Source organism: Phaenicophaeus curvirostris, chromosome 1, assembly GCF_032191515.1.
Source record: "Phaenicophaeus curvirostris isolate KB17595 chromosome 1, BPBGC_Pcur_1.0, whole genome shotgun sequence".
In the NCBI taxonomy this organism is placed as follows: domain Eukaryota; kingdom Metazoa; phylum Chordata; class Aves; order Cuculiformes; family Cuculidae; genus Phaenicophaeus; species Phaenicophaeus curvirostris.
The window spans coordinates 23,391,133-23,410,241 of NC_091392.1; the positions used below are offsets into that span (position 1 = coordinate 23,391,133).

The 19,109-nt window shown below is 41.9% G+C and overlaps 1 protein-coding gene across 4 annotated transcripts in view; it reads left to right on the forward strand.

The window, feature by feature from the left end:
- Positions 1-1,478: 1,478 nt before the first annotated feature.
- Positions 1,479-19,109, forward strand: part of CADPS2 (calcium dependent secretion activator 2) — a 313,820-nt gene continuing 296,189 nt past the window's right edge. For all 4 annotated transcript variants that reach the window (XM_069850643.1, XM_069850660.1, XM_069850652.1 and 1 more), the window contains exon 1: positions 1,479-1,809. In XM_069850643.1, the coding sequence (XP_069706744.1) occupies positions 1,489-1,809 (321 nt within the window). In that variant the 5' untranslated portion in view covers positions 1,479-1,488. The remainder of the gene's footprint in view (positions 1,810-19,109) is intronic.

Here is a 19,109-nt window from a genome sequence, read left to right on the forward strand (position 1 = left end):
AGATATTCAAAAACTGATTTGACTCAGCCGTGGGCAACCTGCTTGAGATAACCCTGCTCTGGAGGTTGGACTACAGGATCCCAGGAGGTCCTTGCCAATCTCAACAACACTGTAGTTCTGTTATGAAGCATGAAGGAAAACAAGAGATATCTTTCCTCTAAAACGGTGCAGGCAGCTAGTGTAGAAAAACTAGTCTTTTCTCTAAAGAAGAGTTGTGTAATCTTAAGTACAACAATATGATCATCCTGGCTTTAAAGCAGTAGTTGTGAGATGACACTGCTGAAACGAGCTGTTACATTTGAAAATGTTTGATACCTGACTGTTTTGAAGTTTCAGAGACTTCATTTTATATAACAGCTACGCTTAGCACCCAAACTTCCAAGAAAGCCAGTGCGTTTGCCAGCATGAGTCTCCCTCAGTGCTTCTCTGCATTCCTCTGGTAGAGATCCAGAGGCAGAACCCAGACTCCTGATGCATAATACTGCCATCTAGCCAACAGCTGCTGCCCACCGCAGGAGTAATTTCACCTCCTGGACGCTGGGTCACTCAGGAGATACGCGCAAGCTTTAAAGAACCTTTCCTACTGTAGGACTGGGCACTCCAGAGTATTGATATTGGACTACAGCCGTTTTCCACTCTAACCCCAACGCAGCTAATACAGCGAGAACTGGCTAGGCCTTCTGAGTTCGTTGAGTTTCTATACTGAGCTTTAGGAATTTGCCACTGATAAACAGCAGAGGCCGAGAGCCGCGTGGGCAAAGCCTCGGTTCCCGTTGTTTGAAAGCAGCGTGCGGGGACAGCGCCTTTCTGTGAGCCAGTCCCCGTCCTCCGGACCCTCTGCTCTCCCCATCCAGCAGCTCCCGCACCGCCCGGTGTGCGCGGGGCAAGAGCAGGACTTGTTGATCCACGTGAAATCCGCCCTCCCTCCCCAGGGCTCCCTTTCCACAGCGCCTTAATGCGAAACATTTAGCTCTCGAAGGGTGAAACCTCTTTTTTAAATTATTATTATTTCATTTTAGAAAGCGGATAGGCTTTCACGCGTTTCTCAGCCTTAACTGCGAAGACTCCTGTGAGCGTGGCCGGAGCCGCAGGCAGCGCGGGGGGGTGCGGGCCGGGCTGTCCTGCCACAACGCCGCCTGCGGCCGCCCCGGCCCCTTCCCCTGCCCGGGGCGACACGCGTTCAGCGCCGCCTTTATTCTGGGGACGTTCGAAAAGCCTCTCGTCCTCCTTCCTCCCCCCGGGGGCAGGGGCCGCGGGCACCGAGCGGGGCGGCCCGAGAGCCGAGCGGAGCGCGGCCACCTGCGGGCGGAGGAGCGGTCCCCGCGGCGAGCCGCCCCCCCCACCACCCCGGCCCCGGCCAGACGCCGCCCCCCCGCCCCGCCCCCGCGCTCCCGCCCGCCGCTCCGGAGCGCTCCGCAAACTCGACGTGTCCGGGAAGGCGCGCTGCTCTCCGCTCCGCTCGGCTCCGCTCTCCCCGCCCCGAGCGCGATGCTGGACCCGTCGTCCAGCGAGGAGGAGTCGGACGAGCTGCTGGAAGAGGAGCGGCGGGACGCGGCGGCGGGCGGCGGTTCCCCGCGGTCGCTGCCGGCCCGGGAGCCGCGGGGCAGGGAGGCCGGCGCGGCGCGGCTGCCGGGCGGCCCCAGCCCCAGCCCCTCGGCGCTCAGCGACGGCCGCGACGAGCAGGAGCGCCTGCAGCGGGAGGAGCGGGAGAAGCGGCTCCGGCTGCAGCTCTACGTGTTCGTGGCGAGGTGCGTGGCGCACCCCTTCAACGCCAAGCAGCCCACGGACATGGCCCGCCGGCAGCAGAAGGTGAGCGCCGCGCCCCGACCCCGCAACAGGTGCCGCCGCGCGCGGGGCCGCCGGGCCGGGCCGCCGCCGAGGGGGGTTCGGGCGCCGCTGCTCCCAGCCGGCGCCTTTCCTTACGAAGCCCGTCGGACGGCGGAGGTGAAGTCGCTGTGAGTTTCCAGAGCCGCGCTTTGAAGCCGCCGCGAGAAGGAGAGGGGAGCGCGGGCGGGAGGGAGAGGTGCTCCCGCTCCTCGGCGCCCAGCGGGGCGTGGGGTGAAACCCCCGGGAGGCGCCTCCGGCAGCGCCGTGCGCTCCCCGCCCGGCTCCGGCCCCTTCGGCCGCCGCCGAGGTGAACGGGGGAGCGGGTTTGTCTCATTAATAATCAAGTGCGATCTCTCTGTACAGAAAAAGCGGTTGGCGTGCGCGTTTGTGATGAGAGCAGCCTTCTAGTGAGGGCTGACCGGAATTATTCTCTGCGCCTCCTGCATCAGAGACTTGAGAACTGGCCTCTGTGTAGGTATTTATGCTCGTTCTCCGCTACTTCAAACCTATTGAATAGGTAGAACACTTAAAAGTTATGAAACCAAGTGTTGCATTTCCTCAAAACTGCTTAAGAGCACCGCTCTTGAAATGTTTGGTCTGAAAAGTTTGTATGTTTTTGGTTTTTTGTTTTGCTTTCAGTTCAGTAAAACAAACAAACCAACCCAAATCAAAACAAAAGAAAGAAAAAAGCCTCTTCCACGTCATTTTTCAGAGGGATAGTGATAGGACACAAAAAGGAATTCAGTTCCACTTGACTTTTTATGATTTCGGTACCTCCATATTTCTAAGATTTTGTAGAATCTAACGTTGAGTATTTTGGGGTGTCTGAAGTGTGCTTGTAGGTAATTCGTGCTTAGTGAATTCTCTGACAAGTTAACACAGTGGTAATAATAAGATTATTTCTGGAAGAGCGTTTTGTTTTCATTAAGTGTTAGGTACTTTAGACTGGGAAGCCTATATAAAGAAATCTTGTAAGCCAAGAAAGCCAAAGAAAATCTTGCAAAATAAGAATTTTCACTATCCCACTAATGACTCTGCACCCCAAACCAGAATCATCGTAGAATTCATGTTTTGAAGGGACATCTGAAGGTCATCTGTGACTTCCCACAGGACAGAGCCAGAGCTGACCTGGTGTTGATACCAGTTGATACCAATCAAGATTTCAAGCAGGAAGCTCTGAAGCCTCCAGAGATTAGATCCCACAACCCATCTGTGTGACCTACCTCAGCGCTGCATTGCCCTCCTCTTGATGAAATTTTTCTCATTAGCTTACAAGTTACAACCCGTGGCCATCAGCTGCAGAAGATGCTGAACATGTAGAAGTTCTCACTGATCTCAGTCACTAAGTATAGGAACTGTGTTTGAAAATTACTACAGTATTGATTACTTTTGTTAATAAAGATGCATGGAAAGAAAAGACATTACTGATATGCAGTGAAAACAGGAACACAACAGTTGTGGATTTAGCACATGAACAGTGAGGAGACTAATTGACATAATTAACTTGGTACCTAAAATTAAATGTCACTCATGCTAATTACTATTTTTAAGTGTACTCTGACTTTTGATTTAACTACTGTATGTAGAAAGAAATTTTTGCACTCTGTGCTGCATGGTGGCCCTGTGTCAGCTTTGGGAATGGGAGTACAACCACCTGTTCTACAGCATGTCCTGTAGTAAGACATTTTTGGATGCATGATAGTTGGACTCATATTCCACCGGGAAAAAAACTGAATTTTCCTGGATGGATTTTCTCACTGCCAAGCTGTGATACAGCTGTGAGCTTTCCCTGATCTCTTACTTTTTTGCCTTACGTATGACTTTTGTTATGTGGCTGGTTGTCTGCTGCGAGCTGGACTGAGATTCCTTACCTGTGTTGTTTAGTAGGAGCTGTTAACAACCGTATGCCCTTTTCATCATTAGTGGATAAGTGATTCAGGGCATGATTTCAAACTAGAACCTATGATGCTCTGTTATTCCAGCTGGCAGACCAGTCTGCCCATCTCTGGCTGTGCACTCTTCATAATGCTTTTGCACCAGCACTCTTCCTGATAACCTATGAATAGTATCCACCCTGTTTGAGAGCAGGAGTAATTTATTCTTTCTGCCAGATCATTTGCCATATTGCTGAGCAAATATTGCAGAGCGCAGTTTGCTTCTTTCTTAATGTGGAACATATTATCCAGTGAGGGTATGAGATGGAATTCACATATCAAATATCCTCAACTGGGTTGTAATATCAGTAAGGAAATGGCTGGCTTCTTATATTCTTGCTTCAGTATCAGAGTAAAATGTACTGTACAGTATCCTGAAACCATCATAGTTAATGGACTGAAGTTATACTAATTAACGTAAAGAATTTTAAATGCAGGCAGTGTTTCACTTCTCTGTTGTCTTTTCTCATCCTTGTTTCTTCTTGCTAAGTAATATTAGTTCAGCTCTCTTATGATAGCTAAGATGAATTAAAAAAAAAAAAATGAAACTTTGAGGAAAAAAAAGAACCATCATAATTCTATCAACTTTACTAGGTTTTTAATGCCACAGTCAATGTAATTTAGCCCAGAGTTTGCTGAAACACATAATTTAAACATAATACTTACTGGCTGCATTTTTTGTTCTGTAGGATATGTGGTAGAAAAACCTCTGAACTGTTCAGAGTTAGTTGATGACCTGCTATTGCATCCTATTTTACTTTGGTTCCTCGTAGGTTTATGGTGGAGAAGGAAGAATGAGCTGATATTGGAGATGTGGAACTAAAGCACGACATAATTTTTCAAAGCAGGGTAGCAGATTCTGACGAAAATAGTTGTACTGAGTAAAACTGAGATGTACTTAGTGACATGTTTTCAGTAGATATTTATGAACATTTAGTCATGTATTTTCCAAACTTTTAGAGAACTATTAATGCATCAATGCATTGCACAAAAGTGCTTTTATCAAGCACTTTTTTTAGTGAGTTCTCTGGAATGTATTTCAGAATCTTTCTTTTTCTGCCACTCTGCTCCTCTTCCTTTCTGTTCCAGCAAAAGACAAGAAGATAATAACTAACTGATCCCATTCCTCTTCTTCCTTCTCACCCACCCCAGACAAACTGAACTCAAACCAGCAGACTGAATTTGTCCTCAGAATGGGATTTAGAAGGTGGAAAGAAATACATTCCCTGTGTGGCTATCTTCTGTCAAGAGAAAGTGGTGTATGTGAACATATACAGAGTCAGTGGTTAGATGATGACCCTGGTAGCTGTGGTTTGTACTAATTAGTTGTACATTTGTATGAACATACTCAGTTTTACTCAGAGAGTGTGTGCCAAAGGCAGGTTATGAATCTGGGAACTGAGTCAGAGTTAAAATTCCTGGGGAAGGAAGAGGCAGTTAAATGCTACAATTACCTTTTTTTTGTTAGTTATTTTCCTCCTTCAACATTATAGTTTGCTTTAGTAGTCAAGTGGTCCCACCATAGAAATGCAGGACTAGAGGAGAATCACAGAACCACTAGGTTGGAAAAGATCCACAGGATCATCAAGTCCAACCATAAGAAGTAATGCTCCTGTGCTAAACAAGATTTCCTAATGCATGAAGGGCTTAGTACATCAAAGCTGATAATTCAGGTGTGGCTTTTATAAGTGATAAGTAGCAGAAGTAATTGAGCTTGCTGTTTAGAAATTAGTTTCCCTCCTGAGTACATGTCAACCTGTTTTCCTTGTATTTCTCCTCTCCACCTCCTCAATCCTGACTATATAAAAAACATTGACTTCTAGTTAATTCTCAAATGTAGGAGTGGTGCTATTCAGTAATTTATTTTCATCTGAACACCGTGAGGTTTTTCTTCTCTGTGTCTTGGACATCTCTAAAGATGTTTGTAATGATATCTGTCCACTTAATAACTTTATCAAGAACACATTGGTTACAGGGATAAACTTAATTCTCTGGAATCACAATCTTACTCTCAATGTCTTTATGTCTCTTACCCCAAGCCGTACTTTTCATTGCCTTTAAACTGGCGATGTGTGTCTACTTATTGATTGGCTGAGAATGTCTTGGCTTCTTAGCCTCCTTCATAAAATGTTTTTTCCCCACTGCTAAGGTAGCAAGGAGAGTACATCCAAAGCCGTTCTTGCCAGAAACTCTAGACATTTTTCAGAAGAAGCTGTAAAACTTGACCATCTGGTCAAAATTCTGCCAAGGAGCTTTCTAGGAAGACATCTTCCATTCTTATCTTCAACATTTCCTTTACGAATTTCATTTTTGTGTGAAGCTCTTCAGAAAGTAATTTTACATCAAGTTTATTTGCCTCTTCATTTTTTCTCACCACAAACACCTTGATAGTACCTTGACAGGCTGCTCTAAGCTGCGTATATTTTGTTTTTGTCAGGAAAGAGATTTTGGTAAATGCTGTCAGAGCCCATTAAGGTGGTGGGCTACACAGCTGTATGCACGCTGAGACATGATTATTGGCAAACAGAACTTTTTTACTGCAGTTAGAACTTGCTCTTTGGGGAAGAAGTTGTTCTTGCCTGTAGTAGGAAAGTTGCTTATTATTGGCATCTGAATGAACCAGTGGCTGAAGAAATACTGAAGGTGGCTGAGAGAAGCAAAGTCTTCTAGTTACAAGTGCCACTTCATAAATGACAGTCACAGGGTTTCTTTTTTAATTTAAACTGTTCTGCTGCCCTGCCAACTCAGCATTGACTGGTGTGACTTGACCAAAACCTAGGCAGTAGGCTGGGAAAACAATGCTTTGGCAAACAGCTGTGTAATGAAGTGGACATGCAGGGACAGGCTGCAAACCTAGTTTTATTATGCTGGAAAAAAAAGTATCTTCTTTTGCTTGCTTGTTTTGTTTTCCCTGCCTATTTTACTCATACTTGTCTTTGAAATTTGATGGCTTTTTAATTATTATTTTTGGAAGGGACAGTTTTATTTATTTTTTTTTCTGAATGAGTGACCTCAAGGTGTTTATTTCTGTCTGTCATTCATACAGTTTGACAAGTGTATTAAATCTGTTGGCAGGTACCCTATTTAAAGTGCTTGAGGTAGACTGGTTATGAGTTTTTTCTATAGAGGAGCTGGCAGGAAGGGAATTTGAAGAATCAGTTGACTGTCAACTATCTCTGCAGGAACAGTTCAGGGGAACTGACTGTCTGGGCTGCCTTGTATTTCTCACCCTTTGTAGGCATTAGTTAGTCTTGCATTGTATTTTGTTTATCTGAATTGTTGGTAGTTGGTGAAAGAGAAGCAGAAACACCAGATCAACTCATCTTGCCCTCGCAACTTACTCTGGCATCATCTGAGAAATGTACACATTGCTGCCATGGAAGAATAAAGCTGGTGAAAAGAGTCTTTTCCTCTCCAAACTGTATTCTGTTCCCTGTATCTAGAGGGGCAATATGTCAAAATATTCATTACAGTGTACTGGTTTTAACTGTAGAATATTGCCAGAGCAGAAAAGACATGTTGGTTGCTAGTTGACTACTCATTGAATTATGTATTTCTAGTAAAAAAAACCCAAACGCAACCATTTCCCTCCCTCCCTCATGCACAACTGTTGACACCAGTTCATGTTTGGGGACACTACTAACCAGTCACCTCTCCATTTGCATGGTGCTTATTAGACTTGGATTTTTTTTTTTTTCTCTTTCTGGCTTTGTACCTTTTCTGTTTAATATTGGTGAATATCATCCTGAAGTTGCTTTTGATATATATTATTTTGCTTTTTTTATTGTACCTCTGCATTTGTGTTCTTTTTTCCTGTTAACCCTTGTTGCTTTTTTGTGTGTAGATGTCTCCTGATTTGCTGGCTTAACACATTCCTGACTCCTGCTGCTTCCCTTTTATTATGCTTGCTAGAACTGGAAAGTTAATAGCTCAGGGACAAAACTTCCTTCCTATTTATCAACCTAACGTGTCCATGGGGGAAGATGGGATGATGTGTGTTCTTCCAGGAAAGTGCTTGGCTCCTCTCTGCTGATTGAAGGATGCGTGTTGGAGTGCTAGTCTCTATTCCTTGATACTGGTCCTGTATTTAGTTGTAGTAAGCCCCGGTTTGTATATTACTCTGTCTGAAGTGGGTGCCAGCCTCTGTGGTTTTAAATTTTCTCATCTTTAGGCCTCTTCTCATATAGTTTTCTTTTCACAATGGCTGCAAAGGTGCCTGCTGTATTTCTTTCCAGCTTGTTCCTCTTTCTACCTGCTGGTGGCTGTGGCATGCACAGGTCTGGAACTCAAACCTTTCCTTGGTTTCTAGCTATTGCCATTCAGGAGAGGAGGCAGGGAGGTGGAGAGCACCTGCTGAGCTTCCATTCCCGTTGCCTAATGCCTATCTCCAGAGCCTGCTTCTGCCTAGAAGTGCTAGCACTGAATTGAAAGCAGCTCACTTCTTTTGCATTGCAGCCGATTCCCCCAGGTTTCAGAACAGCAGCTGTGAAAAGGCAGTTTTCAGTTGGTTGCTGTGTAGGGGAAACTGAGCATCAGGAGAGGCAGCGTGTTTGCGTGTGAGTACCAGGCTGCATCAGCTTAGGTTTGTGTTTTGAAGGTTATTTTCACAGCCATAAGCATTGAAGGCGTTTCTTTTTTTTTTTTGTTTAAAATTCTCTAGAAGTTGATAGTACTTGCCCAAAAGAGTTTATTTCTGGTTCTTATTTATTTTTCAGTGAGGAGATAGAGCATATGGTTCTCTTCAAGTAAGATTACTCGCATGCATAAGTTTAAGAATGTTCTTGAGTGTTTTTCCTGTCAGGAAGTGGAAAAGCATTAATTAACAGCATTTTGAAGAATGAACAGAGCTACAGTGAGTACTTTTTTAACTACGTGACCTAGTGAAGAAAAATTAGAAGATAAGATAATTGTACAAGAATTTTTCTCCAGCTTTGTTTCCATTTTTCTTTCATGCATTAATTATTCACATATGTTCAGTTGTCTTGGCTGCAGCATTTTGAAAATAGTGGCCAGTAGCTTCTGTTTAATGAAAGTGCTACAAGGATGCTCTTGAGTGATAGTATACACATGCAAAATCCGTAGGATAGTACTTAGAGGGGACGTGTTTGGACCACAGACAAGGATGTGGAAGAAAGGGCAAAACTCAGATAGTGTATAAATGAAACCTCCAAAGAGATGATTTTTATCTGCGAAGATTAGGGGAGACATGGAAATCAGTGATGGAAAGTTTCGTGGACTGAGTTGAAAGTATTGAGGAGGTATGGGGAACTGAAGTAATTTTGGAGTAGAGGAACTGTTCAGCGTGGATAGTGACAAAGTTAAGAGGAGTAACTTTGTAGCAGAGAAATCCATGGATTGTGAGAGTTATGCTTTTCAGTATGAAGCAGAAAAGAAGGAGGAATGTCTTGGGGATAAGAGTTTGGAAGAAAGATGCTGGGCTAGGAAAAAAAGAAAAGATAAGCATTAATCTGGAAAAAAGTGAATAGTCTCAATATCCATGTCAGTGTAATACAAAATAGCAAGGCCAAATGGTGAGAAACTTGATGCTTAGAAGTTTGAGTCCATGGAAAGCAGAGTGATAGGATATAATGCATTGGGGAGAACAGAGTTTTCACGGTCACAGATTTCTTTCAGCGAAAGGCTGCAGTTGTTTTGTGTTCAGGTTTTTCTTATGGTGAATTCATGACTTTAAAAAAAAAAACCTATATAAAATCCACCTCCAGGAAGTCTGTGCCGAATATTTATCTTGTTGGTTTTTGCTGGGGTGCATATTGCTCATACATTCCTTCATTTCTTTCTAAATTATGTATTCTGAGGCCTTGTAGCAAGGTATTGGCAACTGTTTCTCATTCAAGTGTTCTATGACTGTTTCGCCATTCCCACTGTTAATATTTTAACACTAATGCATATTTGATGTATTTAATACTGACTTTTTTATTTTGGTCTACTTACAGATGGAACATAAGCAAAGAAAAGAAATAAAGAAGTGGTTGTTTGGCATAGATCTGGTACTAAATCATCTTAGCAATCCGTTCCCTTCTAACTCTCTCTTCCTTCCTACAGTGTCATTAAAAGGCAGAGAATTATTTTAGTCTCTTACCCATGGGGACTTAAGAACAACAAATAGTGGTATTACTTGGAGATGGAAGTTAAAATCCAATAGAAATTCTTGTTTCTAGTAATCTTCAACTTGCAGAGTTGGAGTATTTGCCTGAGTGGACACTTAGACTCAGCTTGTGGTGAAACTTAACATCAAATGCAGTATCGTTCTCATAACCACATATATGCTACAAATGGTGGAGGTTGTGAGTGTGCTAGTATGTGGTTATGAAGTAATTAGAAGCCATTTAGATTGAGTATTCTGTACTACAACTTCTTTCAATCTCAGTGTTGTTTGGGGTCCTTTTCAGCATCATTTGGCTCCCAAATTCAATTACTTCAAAATATCGCTTGAGATTTTAAGACCGACTTTTAAAGTTGTCTTTCTCTGCCATCGAAGTTTTAAGGCACCCTTACTTAATGCTTTCAGGCCTTTTTCCATGATAATAAATGTTAGAAAACTACTAGCCATGTTTTGTGTACGTAAGTGTTCTGGTTTACCACTTGTAATATAAAAAAAGAACATCCTGTTAAGGTAATCTGAGGATTATGAGATCTGGCAGACAATGGATATGTAGATACATTTTGCTCATGGTTGCTGAAAAGGAAGTAAATGCAGAATGTCAACCTTAACTATGTAGTCTGAAGGTCTTCCTATTGAACACCCTGTCCATGGGATGATTAGTGCCTTGTGGGACTGCTGTTACAGTGAGATGAAGATTCATTTGTCCCCCCTTTGCCCCTACCTCCCAAGGGCTGGGATAGGGAATTTTTAAGACCTCTTTACTTTCTGAATTACAGGGAAGTATAATGGCAGTCTGTGAACAGGGCTAGGTATTCTTGGTGGCCTTTGCTTGGCTCTTCCTCAAAGTTGCATTGGAGAAACTGGATTACAATACTATTTTAATACATCTTGCTGTCCGTAGATGAAAACCATTATGTAAGAATGAGAAGGATTATTTCTTTAAAACGGTAACAAAATTATTCAGATTTTCACTAAATTGCTAGCTGGTTATTTAAACGCTAATAGATTATTAACACACTGATTAGCTAACTATACTTTTTAGTTGGAACTAAGTCTGGAATGGGCTTCAAGTGGTCACAGAGTGTGATAAAAATCCATAAACTGGCTCAAGTCTCTATACATGACTGTCGCTGTATTGCGAGTTTTATCTGTTACAAGTGCACTTAATTATACAGAGCAACACACAAGGGAAGGAGGCTATACTGGCTGGCTGAGTTCTTCCCATATTCTAAAAATCTGTTTCTAAGCTTGACTGCTGTATTTTGCTAATCCATGCGTGATGGTGTTGGGATGATGTGCATTGGTCTTGCCTTCTCTCCAGCAGCTGCAGAAGTGCGACCTTCTAAGATAACTGAGACACTTTTTAAAAGAAGGAGCATCCCCAAAGGTTACCAACTTAATCAGCATAGGCCTCATTACTTTAGCTTAGCTCAGGTATGTGCCTTAAAGTTGCCCTTCTTGTCCTGCTAGCAGAGTTCTGGTTTGGGCTGTGTGACCATGACTCTGTGCGTGGGCTAAGGTAAACCAGAAGTTACATTCTGGAAGCACATTAAATCCACGCAGCCAGACTGAGATAAAGCCTCCTAAAATATATTTAGGATGTATGTTAATTCCTCAGCATGAACTGCTTCACTGTACAAGTGCACTTTTCTGGTGTCACACTCCTTACCAGTGTAGGTGTGACTTCAGAGGAAGTCAGAGAGATTTAAATACAGCAACTAACACAGAGTCAAGATAGATAAATGGAGCCTAAATGAGATAAATAGCACAACAGGGCAGTCTCCTTTCTGAGCCAGTAAAGCAGGGCAAAATATGCAACATAAACACAAAACCAGCTGAAGTAGCAAAGTGATAGAGTCTTGCTATGTCTGAAGTTAATTAGGGGCAACAGACTGCCTTAAAGTGTGGGATCCTCAGCAAAGCTGCCTGGGATACTAATTAAAAGAACTGATTATAAGAAATAGAATGCATAATTAATGACTGAGAAATCATTTTCAAGAGTATCTTCAGACAGCAAATAAAATGCCCTTGGAAAATATTGTGAGACAGTGAGCCGTCCACTGTATCTAATCCTGCAGATAGACCTGAACTGATTTGCAAGAAGTCACTGTATGTATTCTTCCTAGTGCTGAAGTTGCGATTGATGGAGGCAGAATGACAGGTAGAATAGGAATAGTATTTACATTTTAATATCAAATACCCTCTTCAATTTTTTATGTGTGACTTCAATAGAACCTCCTTCTGAAAAATGCTGACATACTATATTTTGTTTTAATAGTTGGCTTTGCAGTAGTCTGCTGCTTGTACAGTTGAGTGAGGTCTTTAATAGTTGTAGAGGGCCTCTGGGTGGCACACACTGTGTTGATTAGTAGCATGTGTATGTTTGGCAACTGTTGGCTGTCAAGTGTATGGGCCACCAAATGGACTGTGATTTCTCTTTTCTGTGTTCTTGAAAAAAACAACAATCCAAAAATTACATGTAACAGAACAAAATTGGAACACTTAAGGATTTCTTCCTTGCCAAAAAAAAACCCCAAAACCAAAAAAACCCCAAAAAAAACAAAAACAAAAAACCAAAACCCAGTTAATGAGGGGTTTTTATCCTAAGCAGTTCCTTAAAGGGGCTAATCAGGGGCTAAGTTTTATCTAGGCACCTGTTCAGATGTTCCTGCCTAATTCCACACTCCTTAGTTTATAAACTTGAAATGGTTTAAATATCCCCAGTCTTCAATTTCTTTGACATATTTATAGGAATTTAGATTAGGAATAACGGAACTATAAATGCTTGGAAGCATCAAACCCTTAGTGTGATTTCCTGTGCTGCTTCTCAGCATCAGCCAAAGGCTGAAGTGGCAGGTTGGAGGTGCCTCAAAGTGCTGGGGTGAGCATGGAGCCAGCCAAGAGAGATATGGGTGCCTTTAATGAGTCTGTGACACTAAACCACTGCTGTGTGATATTCCTTCAGACAGGCATTACATTGAATTCTTGCTGATGGATCTGCAGTCATTGCAGTGAGCTCTCCTTTATGTGGGATTCACATTCACAAAGGGTGCATACCCAGAACTGAAATATCCATGCCCTCCATAGTGTCTTTTACTTGTTCTAGGCTACAATAAATCAATTAGTATCTCTTTGGTCTCATAAGATTGTGTGTTGTAACTCTGAACTTATTCATATACTGGAAATGTGGCAACAATTGACTCCTGCATGCCTTAAGTGTGACCACGACTGCGCTGTGCACCTGAGATGGGGGGGTCCTGTTGTTGGTGCATCCCCACTTCTCTGCACTCTCTGGTTTTGCTAAATTCCTTATGGGATGTGCAAAGTACTCATATGCATTGTTACGTGTAAAAGGAGGGAGAGTATGTGTGAGGGAAGCAGGGAAAGAAGCGCTATAGGTGTTGATAATAAGTGCTCTGTAGCATGTTACAATCTAATCTGTTTGAAGAGGCTATACATAAAGCATACAGTTCCAAATACAAGTCATCTAACACTGCTACTTTCCCAGAAAGATATTTTTCCATTTCTTGTTGTAAAAATTGTAAATTGCCATTTACTTTTTTTTAAAAACAAACAACACCCACTCTCCACACCCCAAACCAACAAACTCAACATCCTACAACCTACAGGTCTGTGTTTCTGCCTCGGCTCGGTTTGGTACCTGCTTCATGTAAAATGAAACTCCTAAACCTTGTGATAAGGAAGCAAAGATGTTCCTACAGCTTCTGTTAGCAGAGGAGGTTTTATTTTTTGTTAATATTGAGCTTCCAGAATCGATCTGATTGCTGAGGGCTACTCAGAGTATGCCCTGTTGAATACAGTGCACTGAATTTCTACTTTGCTATTTTTGCTCTTCAAATCTTACAGACGTAAGACTTAAGTATCTGATTTGGTTTTGTATTTGAGGATGGATTTATACTTTGGCTGCAGAAACTTGCTTTGGATAGAAACACAGCATATGTTCTTGGTGTGAAGGATAATTTTTTTCCTAATTTAATTTGTCGGGTTTTTTTTTTCCCTACAGTAGAAAAATAATTGATTCCAACAGGGAAAAAAAGCTATTCTGATTATATGTTTGGTTTCTTTTTTTTTAAAAAAAAAGGTAGGAAGAAAAAAAAAAACACCTCTCTGTGCTGTAGAACTGTGCACATAGCCCTTACCTTTTCTCACCCTATGAGGTTACAGAGCAACTAGCACAGCTATCATAAGCCACTCCTTGGCTAAAAAAAAAAAGAAGTTGGTCCATTTTATTTTTAATAATGATGTAGTTAGAGAGGAACAGCTTCCTCTTAGTGGTCAGAATCACACTGCTCTAGTGCTTGTAAGGTAATAGGCATGCATTATCTCATTTATAATCCTTGGAGTGATATGTGGACTGAGAGATTAAAGAATTGTGAGATGTTCAAGCTCTGAGCAATAGAGATGGTCAGTGATGCAAATCCATTTCAATTTATAATGCTGGAGAACCCAGAAAATGAACAGAATTGCATCATAACATCAGAAGAGGGATAGGTGCCCTTTAACCTTTTCCTTCAAAGAGACTGAAGGATTGTTACACTCCGACAGCAACAGAGTAGGACTCAGGACTGCACTTAAACCATTATTTTATTACCTATAACATTGCAATTCTAAGTCAAGGGTACAAACATAAGTCTAGACTAGTATTAATATCCTATAAGGGTTTGTGAGAGATCATATGACCTGTCTGGAGACCAGTGTCAAAGTCTTTATGGATGTTCCCATGAGGCTGCTGCAGGTGAAGTTTTTGCTGATGCTTCAGTGGTCATAGGGGTCGGATCCATAAAGTGATGTTGATGGCGGATCTCAGGCTAGTTGAGAGGGAGCTCCAATTGTGACCTGCTCCTGTCATCCTCTTGTAGTCCATTCACAACTGGTCTGGAGCGATAACATCTGGGGTGTCATTTGGGATCTGAAAAAAAACCTCCAGGGCCACACATCAAGCTGCCTCTTAAAACACAAAGCTTATAATTTCTGTATCAATAAGTAATCTAAATATAATATATATTGGTTTCAATTCATAAATCTTATTAATACTTCTGCTTTCAGGATCACTTCCGATTCTTTGTTCTATGGCTGTGGTGTCATGTTTGAAATCTGCTATATGCACATACTTGCTTTGATAGGTGGGAGGGTGACCATAGGCTGGTCTGGTTATTCTGATAGGCAAAAGAGTGGTGGAGACATAGTGGTGAGGTTATTCTCCCCCACATATTCTCACTGCACACCTGGGCTGGGACATGACTGTCGGCATGGAGTGATTGCCAGACCTCCATCTTGCTCTCCTCCACCTCACGAATCAGCAAAGCAGTAGCCATCGTCAGCAGCTTAAAGGGGAGTAATGTGTCAAGGATTCAGAGAAACTACATTGTTCTGTCAGTGGACTGAAACCATCCTTGGACAGTATGTGCATTTGTGTGTTTAAGGCAAGTATCAAGGAATATTTATTCACCACAGCCATTCATGTGAGTAAGTAAGAAAACTGACTTAAGGTACTGTCAAAATTGTAAAAGTGTAAAGTTGCTTGCTAATTTTAAGCCTAATATTTTTAAGACTAATAAAACATTGAAATAATTTGATTTTTTTTGTATAGCAAATAAATACATTGCTCCAATCAGTACAGAAGAGTGAGAAAGATTGGAATGGACTAAACTAGTACTGTTTTCAAAAGGAGATAGCATTTAATGGAGGAGATTTTTATTTTTTGAAGAGGAGTCATAGACTGGTGGATGCTTTGAGATAGGCTGAATTGGGGACAATGTTTCTGGTGCAGTAGCTTCTAAGCACTTTCATGTGTGCATTTGCAAATTGTGTGCATACAATCTAGTGAACCAAAATAAAGGCTTTTTTTTTTCTGGAATGTGCCACAACCAGGATATCTGTAGGTTTCCCCTCAACAGTTCTTGTGTTAAAGCAGGTATTTTGTCCACCTGCCAGTACGGAAGATTGTTTCTGAATCACAAAACAGTTACCAGGGAATAACACCTACTGCCAGACAGCTCTGCTGCTGTACTTCTGCCTGTAGTGATGCCTGTTTAATTAAATGCTTTGCTTTTGACATAAAATACAGTGAGCTAGGCTAACTGAGCTACTGTGCCTCAGGCACACCTAGTAAACACCATGGCATCTCTCCTGGCTGAATGAAACTATTGCTTTGTTGTGGGATGGAAGGCGTGTCTTGCAAAATTGTTATAAAACCCAGGAAATGTCTTCCACACGCAAACAGGTTACAGAGTATCAGTTTTATACCACATAGAAAGGGACCTCTTGGGTTGAGGCAGTCTCATGTCTGAAACAAAAGACTCATTGTCCCTTTTATGAGAAGGTAAAACATTAGTTAGAGGGTATTCCCACTGCTTTTCATTACAGTAGTAGTCGTGAGACTTGTTTTCCAACTGAATGCGTTTGCAGTTTGTTTTATACCAGCTTGCTGTTCTGTCAGCTCTGCCCTTCAGTTAAAATAACAGATTTTCCTTCCTGAGAGATTTAATAAAGGATGGTGTCTCCTTATGCCATCTGACACAATCCAAGCTCTGACCCATCCCTCAGGCAGTAGTGTCTCTCCTTTTCTGATTGTCCTAATGGCCTTCCTTTGTATGTTTTGCAGTTGGCATTAGTGCATCATCCTCATGTCGCCTTTCATGTTAGCACAGTGCCTAGAGTGCACCGAGGCTGTGCATCTGAGCCTTCAGCTCAGAGCAGCCAACGAGAATGAAAAAGTCACAGGGGTTCTTGTGAGTCCTGGCCTAAGTGCAGGGTCCTGATTTTCACCCTTTTTCTGTTACTGCAACTCCCATGCTGGTTGCATTTTCCAGTATGGTTTGTTAGTCCATCCCAGCCTTGAATTTCAACATCAGTCTCCCAAATCAGAAGATTACAACGTCACGTTCCTGTTTTTCTTCTGTCATAACAACTGTGGAAATATTTCATTTATGTTTAATTTGCAGGTACCACACTACAGAATTTTGCATCTACCTTTCCGGAGATCTGCTATTTCTCCTTTAACACTTAACTTCACTTTTTTATGGATTTTCTTTTCCTCTTTGCGGCAGTATCTCAACTGCTTAACTGTTGTCTGGATAAGATCTACAGCATTCTTTTGGCCAGAAAGCAAGAATAAAAGGCAAATAGATTACTTGATTTTATCATCATTTAAATAATTCTGGCAAATCTATGACTTTGTATGACTAATCCTTCCCATTCTGGGTCAGACCTTGCTCTGTTACCTTGATTCTAATCTTGGCTGTATATTCTTCTCCTGAGGAGTTTATGCTCCTCGGAATATAGAGACCTGCTGCCCTCCTTTGGGAAGGATGTTTCTTTGGGTGATGCTGGACAACTTTCGACTCTTCTAAAGAACTTACATGCTGCCTCATTCAGGTCTGTCAATTCTTCAGTCTAGATAACTGAACTGACTAATTTGTCTTAATTCCTTAATGTAGAGAATAAACTATCACTTTTCAGTTTCCAGGCTAAAAAGTTCTTTCTGACAAAATAGGAACTGCTGAGACTGAATTAATGTTCAATAACCATGCATATCAGCAAGCTCTCAAAAGTAATTTAATGAAGTGCTGCAGTGATAAAGAACAAAGACTGTTCAGTGGCACAATTCATACACATTCAGTTGCAGCATTGCTGTTTGTCTTCCTTTTAATTCATGTAGTCCGACTGCTATCAAAAGCCCTGAGTTCCAGGTTGTCCAAGGAGCTTCTAAAAAGGCTGTTTCTGGCATTCTGCCCTGGCCACTCTTGGCAAGCTGCAGAGCGGAGTTTAACAAACATCTGTTAGGTCAAGCTTTTCATTGACCACAGGAGGATAGATGATCAGGACATGCTGATTTCTCTACCGAAGTTGCTAGGCTTGTGAATTTTTCTTGTACTTTTGCATATGGCTTGAGTGCTCATAGAAGACAACATATATAATAGGGCAATTATGCCATGTATTTGGAGTTAATTCCCCCCTCTAAAATATTATCCAATGTACCTGAGCGCGTATTTTTGTTTCCAGACTCATGGACATGTATGTACGTTGGTTTTCTGTGCACAGAAGACACAGATTGGTGCTTCCTTCTTAACTTACTTTGACACCACATCTTTGTAGTTGAATAGAGCAACAATGTGTGACTTTCGTGTCTGCTTCATCTTTTATCCTGCCTGTAGTATTGTAGTTCAGGTGTCTTCTCCCAGCACCGGAGCGTTGCAAGGAGCCTTGGCCTGTCTGCCTTACTCCTACTCAGTGCTTCTAAATAATTATGACTTTTTGAAAAGCTGATACAAAGAACATACTGTGAATTATCCTGAAGGTTGCTGTTATTTCTATGCTTCTTGGAAACAGTGCTGTCACTTCTGCTGGGGACCAAGTGAATCACTTGGAAACTCTGGTTATTGTTCCTGCAGGGAGTTAAGCAAACTTCATTTTCCACAACTCTTCCACTTCTTACACTCCTCAACTCTACTCAGTTTTACAAAACAGCTCTTGTCTTTTGATTCAGGATTGTGTTGTCTGGTCCTTTGCATCAGAGGCAAGAAAAGCTTTAGAAAGTGGAAAAGAGGCATGCTGTCAAATTAATTTGGCAGTCTTGGTGAAAGAATGCAGAACTGGGAGCTGGAAGAAGTAATAAATTTGTTCTCTCCATCTGAATGCTCTGAATTCTGTGTGCTTCAGTCCTTCATTGTTATGCCCTCTGTGCAGAACATGAAGGATAGTTAACTATTGGTCCTCTACTATCCCTTTGTGAATAATAAAAATCAACTTCCAATATTTTTATCTGAAGTTTGGAAAGGAAATTGCTTCTCTGGAGTAACAGACACACCTCTACCCCTCACAAAATCCCTATACCATGGTTATGCAAGAATGTCAGCTCTGTACCTCTGTTGTGTTCGTAATCACTGTGCAGGTTTGTTTTTTTTTTTTCTGTGACAGTGGCAGAGATGGAGATCAGGCGTCCTATTCTATTGCTTTTGGTTAGATACATAATTACCAGCACAGTGTGTACTGAAATCTTCTTAAGCAGCTTTTGCAGGATAAAATATAAGAATCTACTGCTGACTCAAATGAGAAATGCCTGTGCAGAGCATGTGAAGATCTGTGGCCCAACCTCTACTGGTAATCCAAGAGGGAAAGGTACTTAACAATTGTACGTGACAAGGTTAGTCCACTTCTGTTTTTCTGAAACTAAATTTTTACTCTTAGAAAAATTCTTTTTA